General features: G+C 40.9%; 1 protein-coding gene across 5 annotated transcripts in view; it reads left to right on the forward strand.

Annotated features, from left to right (window-relative positions):
- The window catches only part of sash1a (SAM and SH3 domain containing 1a), a 180557-nt gene that overhangs the window by 128878 nt on the left and 37220 nt on the right, over window positions 1-14459 (forward strand). For 3 of the 5 annotated variants that reach the window (XM_034075680.2, XM_034075681.2, XM_034075685.2), the window contains exon 2: window positions 8457-8585. In XM_034075680.2, the coding sequence (XP_033931571.1) occupies window positions 8457-8585 (129 nt within the window). Of the gene's footprint in view, window positions 1-161; window positions 826-1059; window positions 1137-8456; window positions 8586-14459 lie in introns of those variants that run through there. The other 2 variants (XM_034075683.1, XM_034075684.1) reach the window with 2 other exon arrangements.

A 14459-nucleotide genomic window follows, 5' to 3' on the forward strand; every position in this document is an offset into this window, starting at 1 on the left:
CATGAATAACTTGACTTGCTGGAATAGTAATCATTCATCAGTGGTTTGATGGAATTCCTGACCATTGTGCTTCTGACACGGGACAAGTGTTTTTTTTCTGATGTAATGTTTTGTTGGGAGGAGTGTGAGTGAGGGAGAGAGAGAGAGAGGGGGGAGGCGCAGTGTTTGGAGGATTTGCTGTGTGCTTCGGGCGTTCGCTCACTCGATTTTTGTTATGGAAATAAGCTTATGTGTGCTCGCTCTACTAGTTTAGACAGTTTGTTGTCACTTGTCTAAGGATTCCATTAACTTTCTGGAAACTTTTCGCGAAGTTGGAAGATTACTCCACCCGGTGTGCGGTTTTGTTTGTGCCCGGGCACGGAACCGTGCAGTGCCGACTGTGAAGGAGGGAACACCCCGCACGGAAGTTTTCAAACGAGTGACCTGTTGTGGGTCCTCTCAAGGCCGCCATTCTTTCCCTTTTCGCTCTTTTATTACTTGAATTAATCGCCCTCAAGTTGTTGAGGAGTTTGGTAAACATGTCAGGACCCAATTTACGCACTAAACTTTGGATCCTGCCAAGCAATGCTGGAGCATTTCACCGGTGCGTCAAGGGCAACTTTCTTTAGGAGCAGCCTTGGCATTTTGTTTATTTGTGGTGTTCTGGCCCCTGCCTGAGGGCTTGGATTGAAGCTTTGCACCAGATCGGTCCGATTGAACACAACATTTTTCCGCAACATGGAAGCTGATCAGGGGCCCGGTGCAGCCTCCGAGGAGCCGCGGGCAGAAAGCGCTGCTCCGTCCGACAGTTTTTCCCAACTGTGGACGGACGTTATGGGGATGCTGGTAAGTTTTAGGGGGAGGGGTGTTAGGATCATAGACTGGCACCACAGACTCACAAGTAACTGAGAGTTTTCACCCTGGCCCTCAAAGTTGACACTGATTTGCCGAATGATCGATTGTGTAGCCAACTGGTCGGTGCATGCAAATCACGCATCAAAACAAATCTCAGCAGAGTGCTTATAGGTCCGAGTCTGAGCAGCGGCACTCTACATGTGCTGTGGGACTCAAGTGGTTTAGTTGGAGGCTGCAAGAGACGAATTCGTACTGTTGAGTCGGTTGGATCTCAATGCAAACAGGAATTGAGTGAGAATATGGTATGTTACAGATTGCAAGATTAACCCTTTGAATGCGTGTGTTTTTTGTTTTGATTACTGATATGATTATATCTAGCGGTTGAGTATTCTAGTACTGCCATGCTACTTTGATTTCAATTGAACGAAGGTCAGTTCAGTTTTGCTGCTATCTTTCTCTCCACGTTAGACACGAGGTCTTGCAGTGACCTCGAGCTGAGGAGATGTGTTGTCTGTTTTGTACACCTGTTGATAGCAGTATCAAACTACAAGCTGATTGTTAGAGATGCTTTGCGCTGAAATTCACCTCAAAGTCTCTGAAATCCCATGCATATGCTTAGGCTTTTTGGGGGAAATTAGACAAACTTTTTTTTGCATATGAATCATTTAAGTTAAGTTTGATTACTCGCACAGTTTCAGCTACACTTGTTTACCAGATGTTGAGTACCCAGTCCAGAGAGATTTACCTCTCCATAAATGTTTGTGCCTTAAATGCTTGTAACTTTGGAGATGCTGTATATTGTAAACATGCTCTTTAGTTTGGCCACCAAAGCAGTCTGGATTACACAGGCCATGGGGTCTGATTGATCTCCCAAACAAAAGTGATGCAGCACTTCAAGTCTTTTTCAAGAAAAGAGGTGTTAATTGGGTTTAGTCTGGCCCTGAAGATGTGAATGGTGTTTAAATGCTAGCGTTGTGTGTCTGTGTGTGTCCATGTAGGAGGGGGAGGCTTTCCTGCCCTCTGACACCCCTGGCTCGGGCAATTTATCCAGATGTATTGCTCTTGAGGCAAATGTCTGCAAGGCTGTGCTCATCTTTGACAAACTTCCCCTTGAGCTGAAAAACACACAGACACACAGACACAACAACACACTTTTTACTCTTTTATTTACATTTGTCACATAAATCCTTCCCTATTATTTTATGGTCAATCCCATCATTCATGAGGATGTTTAAGCTTTTACTGGTTCAAGAATATAGATGAATGCATCCTTATCTTTTCCAACACGGCTGGAGTTCATTAACAAATTAACATCATTATTAAGCATCTAACTATCTTGCCGAATAACCAATTACCATTCACTTAACGTCTCTAACTATCCTTCCAATAAACATCCTGCAGCACTCATCTGAAGGGGTTTCATCAGCCAGCAGCCATAGCAAATCTCATACTGTTTCCAAATCTCTGACCTCATCTTTTGTTCAAATCTTGTTCTGGGTACGGTATCGCGGATCGTGTTCATTTATTGAGTCCTTGCTGGGCTTGGATAGCTGTGACCGTCTTATTTTCCTACAAAACTATTCTGGAAAGATTAGAAGTGTGAAAGTATGAAACCTAGAACTAACTGGTTGACAACCATAATAATGAATGATTTCATGTTGGTTGCTTTTCTCCGAAAGTCAATGGATAGGTGGTGATAAGTTGCTTGAATTGATAGCACCTTGCAGGCATTATTTATGAAAATAAAAAGTCACAAAAACTGAAGTCTCTTAAATTTCCCTCTAAATAATGAGCTTTATTTTTTTGAATAATGCGCTCAGGCTCCTATTTTCAAGCACAAGTGATAAATATTCTGAGCACAATGGGAACTATTTATCTCAAATGAAAATAGATTTGCTGTATATGTTTCTATAGCTCTATGAATTTCAATGGCTTTTGTTTTGCCTGGGAACCTATATAGGAAAGCCCTTTACATTTGGAATTGCCCCAAGCCTGTTGACCATCTTTAACTTACTGTTGCCAGTGTGTCTGGTCTTGGCTCCCCTCACGTGGAGAACAGGCCTGCATACATACAGATAGACATCCACACTGATAAAGATCTGGTCAACATGCTTACTATAATCTAGTGATCATGTTTCAACACACATGCCAAACTCAATAACTACTCTTAAACACTTAATAAGCATTACAACAACTATCAGCACGGAGTTAGTACATTTCCGCCTTCGAAATAACTTTTGCCATGAAAATCCAACGGGCTGCTGTGTAACCATAAAGAGCAGCCTGTTGTGGACGGTTTTTAATAAGAATACCTAAGTGAGCCAGTAATTTATATGTGGTTGTAGCCGAGTAAATGGCACTTTATCTAATTAAGAGTCAAAGCCAGTTTATGACAGAGTTGCGCAGGAGCTATAGCTGTTCTAAGTGGTTGGATTTACAGATGTCTGAATGTGCTTCAAACCCACCTCACTTCTGGAGAAATGACAGGTTTTTCCTCAGGCCAGAACGTTCTTTAATGAATGTTATACGAGCCACATTAAAACTGCCTGACTGGAAACAGAACATTCTGTATCAGCATAATGTGTTTTGAGGTGTGAATCTGTACGGACTTTATGAACTTGATTACTTCCTCTTTCTCTATAAGAAAATGCTCATCCAGTTTTATCTTGAAAGGTCATCTTGAGCCTTGTGAAAATATTGTACTTGCCTGAAGGCAATCCTTCTCTGTTCGTAGAGAGTTTCACACAGCGTGGGTGGGAGTTTGTCCATTTAGAAAACACTTATTATGTACTACACTGTGCTTCAGCTGTACACCTAAGGATTGGATACTGCTCTCGAGACATGAATATTGATTGTGTCTGGGAAACATATGGTTGGATGAGGTGATCTCTATGTGCCTCCTCCCACATAGCACTTCATACAGAGTGGCAGCATATGCTCCAGTTCTCTGTGCCAATCTGCGGTTAGCTAGGCCACTTTATATCTTTGCCAATAATGTTCTAACACAGTCTATCATGGCTTAATTTGGTCTATTGTTGCCCAGGCCGACTCAGCTCACTCCTCCTCTCTGACTGATCTCCTTATTGAGGTCACACACAGATCTGACAGGTTTCCTCTTTTGGGATGGCAGAGCACTGTTCTGCCCGAGCCACGGATATCCTCAGGAAGCCCTCTAAAGGGGGTGAGCCCTGCCCCCTGCCCTTACCTTCCTCGACAGTCATTCCCCTTTGGCTACCATGCCCTGCACTTTATCTTTTAGTCAGACCTCTACTAGCTCTGTTTGAGTAATTCTCCATTACAGACTAGTAGGCTTCATCCAATCATTTTCCAAACTCATGTGGGTTATGCTTTCTTTCTAAGTTTTTCCACATTTATCATGTCAGCTTTTCTTTATATTTCTCTTTCAGTCAGTTATGTTTTATATGAATAGTTAACAGTACAGCGGCACCAATAGTAGTAAAGGAAACTGGAAGTAGATGGATAGAGGGATGGGTGGAGTAAAGAATGAGTAACTTATTATTGCGTTCATAATGAGTTGTTTGGGGACTGTTGGACAGGAGATCTCTCAGCGGGTTGGGTTTAAACTGATGTATCCATGACTCAGGATTCCTTTTTGTTCACTTTTTAATGTAACACAAGTCCAAGGCAACATAATAAAACACGGTCTTGGTAATTTAAACCTGCCACACCTGTCTTGAGCTGTATGTGGCTGGTGAAAGTGATCATACGACTGAGGTTCAAACATTACGTCAGACGTGCGGCCCGCTCATTGTTACAGGCCAGCACTGTAACAATGGTTAATACCATGTTCTCTACCGTTGAACACATTCAGGAATGTGTGGCCAAAGGATAGACCAGAACCAATGTGGCCTTTAGCCTTTTGGCATGTAGTTGTCTTTGCTCATAATAAACAAGTACTTTCTTTGAAAGAGACCTTGAATCATCTAACATGATGTGGAAAACGTCAATTGACTCTAACTTGATTGTGGAATTAGCTGTGCGCTGTGGCATGGATCCCTTAGCACGCAGAGAGATCTAAGTTATCAGTGCTTTGCATGCTGGCTGTGGCATTTTCGAATGACTTGTGAGATTGCTTTAGTGTAGTGCCTTTCAGGCGCTATGTCCTGATGAAATTGTCACCTCAGTTGTGGAACTCAGATTATTGTAAATGTTTTTGTTTAGAACAAACAAAGGAACAACTTGCTACCTAACTGAGATTTGTTGGGGGGAAATGTGGTATGTCATGTCATTGCATCATAAACTGCTGAACATGATGTCTATGCTAGAAACAGCACTATCTCTTGTATTGAACTGATCACTGACTTACTGAATGTCCAAAGAGATACTTGTGGTAGTTTAGAATGCCAGGAATGTTGTGGCTAATTGATTAAGTCAGCGGAGGGTACTGGGTTTTCATGCTGTTTGCGTTCTAATATGGGCAACCATGCTGTCATTTGTAAACACATTCTGAAGCTAACTATTATTTGTTTTCCATATGAGACGGGGGAAGAACTATGTTTATATATTGCTAATCTTATCCATTCCTACAACGCAATCTTAAATGAATATTGTGTAAAAAAATCTTGGTTATAGCTTCATACCACACATTTCTGAAATATTCATCGACTGTGGTGCAATACCAGTCATTTGTCTTTTGGTGGTCGAAGGCATGGCAGACACTAAGTGAGTGTTATTACAGCTTTTGCACAGAATATGATGTATGTTTTCTTCAGCAGTAGGAACATAATTGACATGCAGCACAGGTTTGTTCAGTCTGACCAATTTTCGCTGCAAATTGAGAGTAGCCAATATTATACAATTATACAATTATATTTGATTTGAGCGGTAAATGACACACGCACACTCTTTACTGTAAATACACATAAACTCACTCACATATTTGCTTTGGTGTTGTTTTTCTGTATAACTATTGTTGCTATTGTTCGAGTCAAACTGGGAGTTGGCCTCGCTCACATCCAGGGTGGAGAAGCAGTTACATCAGCTGAACTAGTGTTAGCCTCCATTTCATACATACTGTACCTCCATGAACATTTAATTTATAATATTAAATAATGTTTAAATTGAATATTGCTTTAAACAGTTATTTTGTAGCTTTATATGCTGACACAGAGACCCATATTCTTCCAAGATCAGATCATTTGTGGGCGGTTTAATACTTATCCTTACAATCAGTTAGAGGTGCAGACATATTTCTTCCATAACTCCAGATATTTTATTCTCTTCTCACCCTACAGCTGCCCTTAGTGAGTAACCCACAAATCATCCCTTGTCCAGCCTCCCCTCCCACCCACCTGCCCACATTTCCAAACTTGATGTGTGGAGCCCTGTCAGATCCCTCCATGCTCTTCCATGTTGACAGATTCTCTCTAATGAGTGGGAGAAACTATCACTCATCTTCTGACACTCGCAGTCAATCCAACGTCCTGAGTTAATCGTTTGTTTTCCTTTCTTAACTCATTCCCCTCGCCGATTCTCCCCGAGGCATTTTCACTCTCTGGACTTGTGTTCACGTGACGTCTCGTAGTGGATACGAAACTGTGCATATGCCGTATCACTTTACAAGGTGGTTGTGTGGAGATGGGGTTTGAGGGTCAGCTGTGTTGAACCCCCATGTGCTCATGTCACTGGAGAACTAGAGGAATCCCAGTTATGTACAGACACTAGTAATGTTTGCACGCAAGGATGCATGCAAGTACAGGGGCACATTAATATAAGATCAGCTAGATACATGCATCTCTACCTGTCCATAGCTAAGGGCTCAATATCCTCTCGGTAGTGGGGCCAGAAAAATGGTACGTTTGATTAAATACTGTAATTCTGCTTCTATGACCGAACTAATATTTAAAATCAACTGGAGAGTCAATCAAGAGTTGTCGTTATCCTAGGACTCAATCATTCTTATGTTCCGGATGTGGCAAAAAGCTCAGCACAATGGTTGTGTACAGTGATTAGAACATTTTGAGTTTTGTTATGACGGCATGCTTTCAGTCGATGTGAGGAATGGAGGGGATAGCATGTGTCCGCTCAGGGAATGCTCCCACTGGGAATCTCAGTCATCTCAAACCATATGTCTGGCCAGAAACAGAGCTTCTCAAGCAATTGTGTGTGGGAAGCAAGGTCACAGCCAGCCAAACGAGGCTTTTGAGACATAACATGTGTGTCTGTGAGTGATATTGTGTTCAGTGCATCTGAAAGTGCCTTTTCATAACCCCATCACTGAGCTGTGTTGTTTATGATCGGTCTTCCTCAGTTTGTTTTGGTCCAATGTTTTTTAAATCTCCTGCATGTGTGTGTGTGCATGCTAATGTTGTTCACAGGGGCCTTTGCCCATGTTTGTCTGTGTGTGTGGCACTCACACTCACAGTGATCCATTCATTTGTGGCCTGGCACCCAGATAGGGGGTCTGCTTGAGAGGGACAGAGACTGAGAGACACTGTTCGGACCCTGCACAGTGACTCAATGCTAGCTGTCTGCCTGGCACAGATTAGATCAACACTAATGAATATTCAACAGTTTACCATCACTGCCAGAATCTCCTACATCTTTACCAAAGTAAGAGGTGAGAGTTGGTATTCTCCCCCACATTGTCCAAAAGAGAAGCTTCTTCTTAAGGACTTACATTGACAAATAAATCAACTTTTCAGAATGTTTTGGTCTGATGAAAAATAACTAACTAGCTGGATAACGGCATCTACTATATCCAGGACCATTTGTTTTACTTAAGTCACAAACCAGACTGACCTCAGTTAACTTTGTGATCCTTCTTAATGATTTAAGCCCCTTGTGTTAAACGTTTTGATTTTCAGAAATATTTTCATAGAACCTAGGTTTAAATTTGATATTCATGTTTCCATTAGTACCCGGAGGCCAGTCTTAACATTATATCCAAAATGTGTTCGGTTAGGTAAGATCTTTAATGTTTGGAGCACAGCTTCCTCTCCAATCCTAAACACATGTTCTCCACACAAAGACAGGAACTGTGCTGATCTAAACTATAGCTGACCGGAAAAGTGTGTTTGGTTTAGAGTTCAATGAATGTCTGAGGAGTTAAAGGGCATGCTTGATATACGCCTCGATAAAGACAAAACCAAGGATCAATTCACAGCTGGCCAAAGACACTGAATGGAACTTGATAAGAAGGAACTACTGAAAATATCTAGACCTTCAATTGAGGGGTATTTTAAGATTTTCTCTGTTTGTATGGAGTGTAGGAGTAGATTGGTGAATTGGAAAAAGCACACACTTATATACATGTGTGTTTATGAGTAATGATGTCTGTATCCCTGTGCCAACCCCAAGCCATGCCACTTTTAACCAAATGCAAGCCTGTAGGTACTTCTTATATGCCACTAATTGTAAGTGTATGTGACAGCGGTTTTAAAATGTGTGCTGTAAATGGAGGGATAGAGGGGGATGTGTTTATCACACAGTGCACTTACTTTTTACTGGAATCTGCTCTAAAGTGTAGAGCCTGCGTGAAAGACTGAACGATTGCATTTTTAGGACTTCATTAGTGTTTATGAAATATTTAAGTTTTTTTGACAAAAACAAGTAGTCATAGATCCCTGCCTAAACCCTTCCCTCTCTCTTCCTCTCTGCAGGATGGTTCTTTGGGCAACATAGATGACCTTGCCCAGGAGTACTCTGAGTACTACAACACCTGCTTCAGTGACGTCAGTGACCGCATGGAGGAGCTTCGCAAAAGACGAGTCTCCCAGGAGCTTGACATGGTAAAACTGCATGCACACAATAAAAAAACTTGTTTTGAGAAAACTGCAAATGGACAACATCGCTTTGGACAGATTGCATTTTTTTGTTAATAGTGTCTCCTAAATTCTTATTATTGGTTTAGTCCCAGATCTTTGCACAGTGTAATTTATTTCCACAGTGTTAGCCAACAACTTGGCTAGAAACAACTGTAGCGGAACAAACATGAATGTGTGCTAAGGTTTAAGACTTTCCCCAAAGCCAGTATGCCTTTCTGAATATGAATGCTGTGGTGTTCTGGGGATCTTTGGGGGGGGGGTATAAGGGTCTTTCACAAGGATGTAGGGTAGTGGGGCACCCCTTTGGTTGCCATGCTGCAAACAAATGTCTAAAGGAATGTTGCTGGTGTTGCTACAGAGGGCCTTCAAGCTTCAAGCAGAACACTATCCAATAGGTCCACAAATGCAAGAGTTGAGTGTTATGCTAACTTCATAATTACTCTATGACTTATTTATAGTGAATTATACTGACACTTGGTATTTGTAACCATTTCTAAAACATTTAAATACAGAAAACCCCACTTGTTCTTAAAAGGCAGGCTCTACAACATTGATCTGCTTGAAAGAATGTCCATCCTAAGTCAAATGAGGCAGTTAAGCATCACACATATAATAGAACTGCCTGAGGAAAAAAGGATTCAGTTCTCCCTTCAAAGATTTTGCTTCCGCTGATATCACTTTACCTCAGCCTTTCTTATTTTAGCCCCTGTCAAAATCTAATGTTCTCTGCTCATATATTTATGTCTGTCATTACTGGTGTTCTAGTTAAATAGGAGGCCTCTTCGGTTCGAAGTAGCCATGTGGTTTTGTTTGGGTTGACAGGTATGGCTAAGATGAATAGCTGATTTATTGTGCCCATCCTTTAAAACAGTGATTCTCAAACTTTTTTCAATAATGTACCCCCTTTGAAAATAAATTCAGCCATGTACCCCGTGATCAGCACAAAAACAATTTGTTAGGGAAGAAAATGCCTATATAAAGAGGTACAGCACAGTGCTGCACAACCTTGTAACTGAGAAACACTTAAATGCTACGTTTCAAATATTTACAATCCATCACTAAATTCATGGAAAACCAATTTTAACATCATGCAATAACACTGAGACGACATTAGTTGCATTGAACTGATCTTTTTAATAAGTTGTACTTAGGTCTTTAACGACATCCACTTAAACACAGACAGTGGCAGAACTTCAGTGTTAGTATTATTAGATCTCAGTGCTGCGTTTGACGCTGTTGACCACAGCATATTACTGGACCGACTGGAAAACTGGGTGGGACTTTCGGAAACAGTTCTAAATTGGTTTAAATCCTACTTAAAGGACAGAAACAACTTTGTTTCTATCGGTAAATACACATCTGAGTTGACAAATATGACATGTGGGGTTCCTCAAGGCTCCATCTTGGGACCTCTTCTCTTTAACATCTACATGCTACCACTGGCTCAGATAATGAAGAACAACAAAATAAGTTACCATAGCTATGCAGATGACACACAAATGTACGTAACAATTTCACCAGGAGACTATGCTCCAATTCAAACACTGAGTAAGTGCATTGAACAAATCAATGACTGGATGTGTCAGAATTTTCTCCAATTAAACAAAGATAAAACTGAGGTAATGGTTTTTGAAGCCAAGTCAGAACGTTTAAAAGTTAGCGCTGAGCTTCAGTGTGCAATGTTCAAACCAACAGATAAAGCCAGAAATCTAGGTGTAGTCATGGACTCTGACCTGAGTTTCAACAGTCACATTAAAACAGTTACTAAATCAGCCTACTATCACCTAAAGAACATATCTAGGATTAAAAGACTAATGTCACAGCAGGATTTGGAAAAACTTGTCCATGCCTTTATCTTCAGTAGACTCGACTACTGCAATGGTGTCTTCACAGGTCTCACTAAAAAATCTATTAGAAAGCTGCAGCTGATTCAGAACGCCACTGCTCGAGTCCTCACTAACACTAAGAAAGTGGATCACATCACTCCTGTTCTGAAGTCTTTACACTGGCTTCCTGTGTGTCAAAGAATAGATTTCAAAATACTGCTGCTGGTTTATAAAGCACTGAATGGTTTAGGCCCAAAATACATTTCTGACCTCCTGCTAAACTATGAACCATCCAGATCTCTCAGGTCTTCAGGGACTGGTCAGCTTTCTGTCCCCAGAGTCAGAACTAAACATGGTAAAGCAGCGTTCAGTTATTATGCTCCAAATATCTGGAACAAACTCCCAGAAACCTGCAGGTCCGCTGCAACTCTGACTACTTTTAAATCCAGGCTGAAGACTTTTCTTTTTGTCGCTGCTTTTATTTGAACTATTCATATCTTAAACTGCACTGTAACTTTTATCCATGTACTTTTTCTTGTAATGTTTAATTGAACTATTTATATTTTAGACTGCACTGTAACTTTTATCCATGTATTTTTTTCTTAATGTTTATTTGATTAGCTTTTCTTTTTTAATGCTTAATGTCTTTCATTTTTTTTTTTTTTGTAAAGCACTTTGAATTGCCTTGCGTTGAAAAGTGCTCTATAAATAAACTTGCCTTGCCTTGCCTTGCCTTACAATATAGTGAGAAACATGGGCTTGTGCTTCACTGAGGATCTTTGTTATTCTCAGTGACAGGAAGGCCACTGCAGTTATTACACTTCACGTTTTGAAATATGTGTAACTCTGTTAATATAAAACCCACACTGCTCAACATTTTTTTTTTTTTCATTAACATAACAATAAATCTCACGTACCCCCTGCAGTACTCCAACGTACCCCTAGGGGTCCGCGTACCCCCATTTGAGAACCACTGCTTTAAAAGACTGCAGGCAGACATCCCATTTTCACAGTCTTCAGGAGTCATTCAAGGCAATTTCACTTGATAGTCCAATCACAGATGTCGCATTTTGTTCAGTGCTTAACAATCTATCCAGCATAAATGTACTCTTGTATCTTTTGACCACCCCAACAAAGAAAACCGTTGCAGGATGGATGGCAAGTTATTATAAAAACATAGCGGTGTATATGTAGATGTCTTTAGGTTGTATGACCTCTCTCTGTGTGGCCGTTGAGTTTACATTAATAAGGATTACTTCTGGACATTTTATAGTTTGAAAGGGTTTTACCCTCGGGAGATAAAACAGGGGGAGAGGAAGCAAGATTAAGATTTTGCATCTTGAGTGTAAGAAGAGAGGATCAGAGCTGACTGGGCTCTGAGCCTGAAGCCCAGGATAGGAGGAGGATAAGGATGTGAACAGAGGAAGACGAAGGATGAGCGGATGAAGAGAAGGAGCGGAGAATGTAAGAGCCTGCAGCTGTCCCGCCACTCAGCAAAGTTTGGCACCAAAATATAGGAGGTGGAGGAGGAGGGAGAAAAAACATGAAGAAGGAATATGGGTCAGGCAACACCTTATTGAGGGCTCTCAAAAGGAAAGTATCAACCTACGCTATATGGATTGAACTTGGCCCTGCATTCCATTGCAGTCCTTTTCTAAAATTAGGTTTTGGGTATTTTCAAGTGTAAAGCAGCCTTTTCTATGTCAAAGATAAGAGTAGGTTGAGACGTGCCTGCTCTTAGGCAGTATTTTTCCACTGGACTTGATTTCTTCATAGATGGAAAGGCTGTGGCACAGTGTCTGTAAAAATAGAATAAACATTTGAGACAGAGCATGAGAGACCAAGGTGAAGTGAGAATAAGACCCGCCAAATGGAGAACCAGTCAGAAAGAGAGTACCGAATGACTCGTGAAATGTGTCCAGAAATCAGAGGCCGCAAGCCAACGTCATGCAGCCTCTTCCCTTAGGAACAATCGCAGATGGTTAGAGAAGGTCACAGTGTTCAAGAGCCACTTTAATGGGGAGACTTTTAGCAAGTTGCACTCCTGAGAGACTTGCCCTTTAGGGAGGGACCTGTCACTTGTAAAGGGTAAAGGAGGTGGGTGACGCAATCATATATCAACAAGACCTACTCCCTCGCCAGCCATTGTCTTTTTTCTAGCTCCAATTGTATAGGTCAGATCTGTCTTATTTTTCGACGGACACTTCTAATGCCTATATACACTTCCAAAATCACTTTTTGCATCACGAAGGAGTCTGTCCAGATAACGGGGGCAAAGTTCTCCTCAGCTTTTACCTCTTACTGGTCTTTACACTCAATATTAAGAATGAAAGAGATGATGGACAAGGGGGTAATGCCATAAGAGGGGAGTCTTAGTTTGACATATGACAAAGTCTACATATTTTTTCGCCACATTATGCAATTTTCTTTTTAAAGAATCCCACAAAAAAGCACCAGTGTCTATCGTTTAACTGTGGTCAGCATAGAAAGGGAAAGAAGGAACTCAAAACTGTTTCTGTTCTTCAAAACGTACGAATATTGTCTCTTGAATTAAGTTTTTCTTTCTTTCGAATGTTAACTCTTCTTTTCGACTTGAGTTTTTGTTTCCTTTCTTAAGAAACTATCTTGCAACACTGACATTTTACAAAAATCTCCGGCGGTTTCAAAATGTGTATTTGTTTTGACTTGCAGCTCTTGAAGGGCCTCTTAATTGATAAAGTGATGGCTGTCTGTTGTTGCAAAATGCTATTAGGAGGTGATGATCGAGGCTCTTTCAGAGATGACTATCAATGTGCCCACTTCCTGTCTGGATTCTGCGGAGTTATTCCTATACATCTTCATGTTAGTTTTATGAGTAGCAGGGACACAAGGGGTTGAATAAACATCCCTTAGGGAATGAGTCCTATGGATTAGCGCTACCATGCACAGTTTCCCAGCGCTCCTATCGACAAGGAAAGTTTGCATGACTCTCTGGCACACAGAGCTTATTAGTGGAGGTGATCAGAAGTATTCAAAGAAAGCAAAGAGTTCAGCAACTTTGACAAAGCATGTTGTATCAAATGAATGGTCAAGCCAATTGAACAAATTGATCAAAGCTAGATCCATAAAGAAAGTTTAATTGTATTGTTGTTTTCTTTCTTTGCCTATTTCTGCCACTGCAGGAGAGAACATGCCAGAACATAAAAGTTGCAACAGAGATCTAACAGGCTTGTAGAAACTGGTCGGCAGTGTGAATTATTGTGTATCGCCGAAGGAAAAAACATCAAACTGAATATTAGCATGTCTCTCAAACCACAGCTATGGAAAAGATGATGAATATAAATCAAGATAGACAATTTGGAATGTGTGGTTGTGGGGCAAACTTTTAGACATTTCTACACGCTGTAAATCATAATTTATATTGCAACAGTATCTGTGGTTATTTCCCTGGGAGTAATATTTAAGTTGTGGATAAACAACCAGGCCTTGAATATTGCATCCTTTGCCGCTTTGGCCAAAATCCTTCAGTAGTTGGTTTCACTGTTGGCTTCATAATTGAAACACTTTTGAAATGCCTCAGCTGGTGTCTGATTGATGTGCATGCCTCAGGGATGCTCTGTCATTTTCTCACCTTGTAGCTTGACATTTGGGGGTCAAGACTCTTTTGTTTTGTTTTGCCATGAGGCGAGGAACAGTGTGGTTAATGTGCTAAGGCCTGCGTGAGGTGTAATCGTCAAACTGGGTCAGTTCAGCAGGGTTAAAACTACAGTGTAGACGAAAGACAAACTGTTGTGAATTCTGCTGTATATTTTTCCTCTCCACCTTCAGGCTCTTGTCTAGAAAACATAGCAACTAATCATGCTCAAACGACAGCCTGTGTGCTATTGGATTACTTAGAAATGGTGTCGGAATTGCTCCATTATTGCCATAACTTTGTTGAAAGCAAGTGGTATATTTGTAATTTATTGATGTATGATTTCAACACTGAGATTGTGAGTGTCACTTGGAGTGTGTAATAACTCTGGTATTTGCC

The sequence above is a fragment of the Pseudochaenichthys georgianus genome, chromosome 24 (genome assembly GCF_902827115.2).
Source record: "Pseudochaenichthys georgianus chromosome 24, fPseGeo1.2, whole genome shotgun sequence".
Taxonomy (NCBI): Eukaryota; Metazoa; Chordata; class Actinopteri; order Perciformes; family Channichthyidae; genus Pseudochaenichthys; species Pseudochaenichthys georgianus.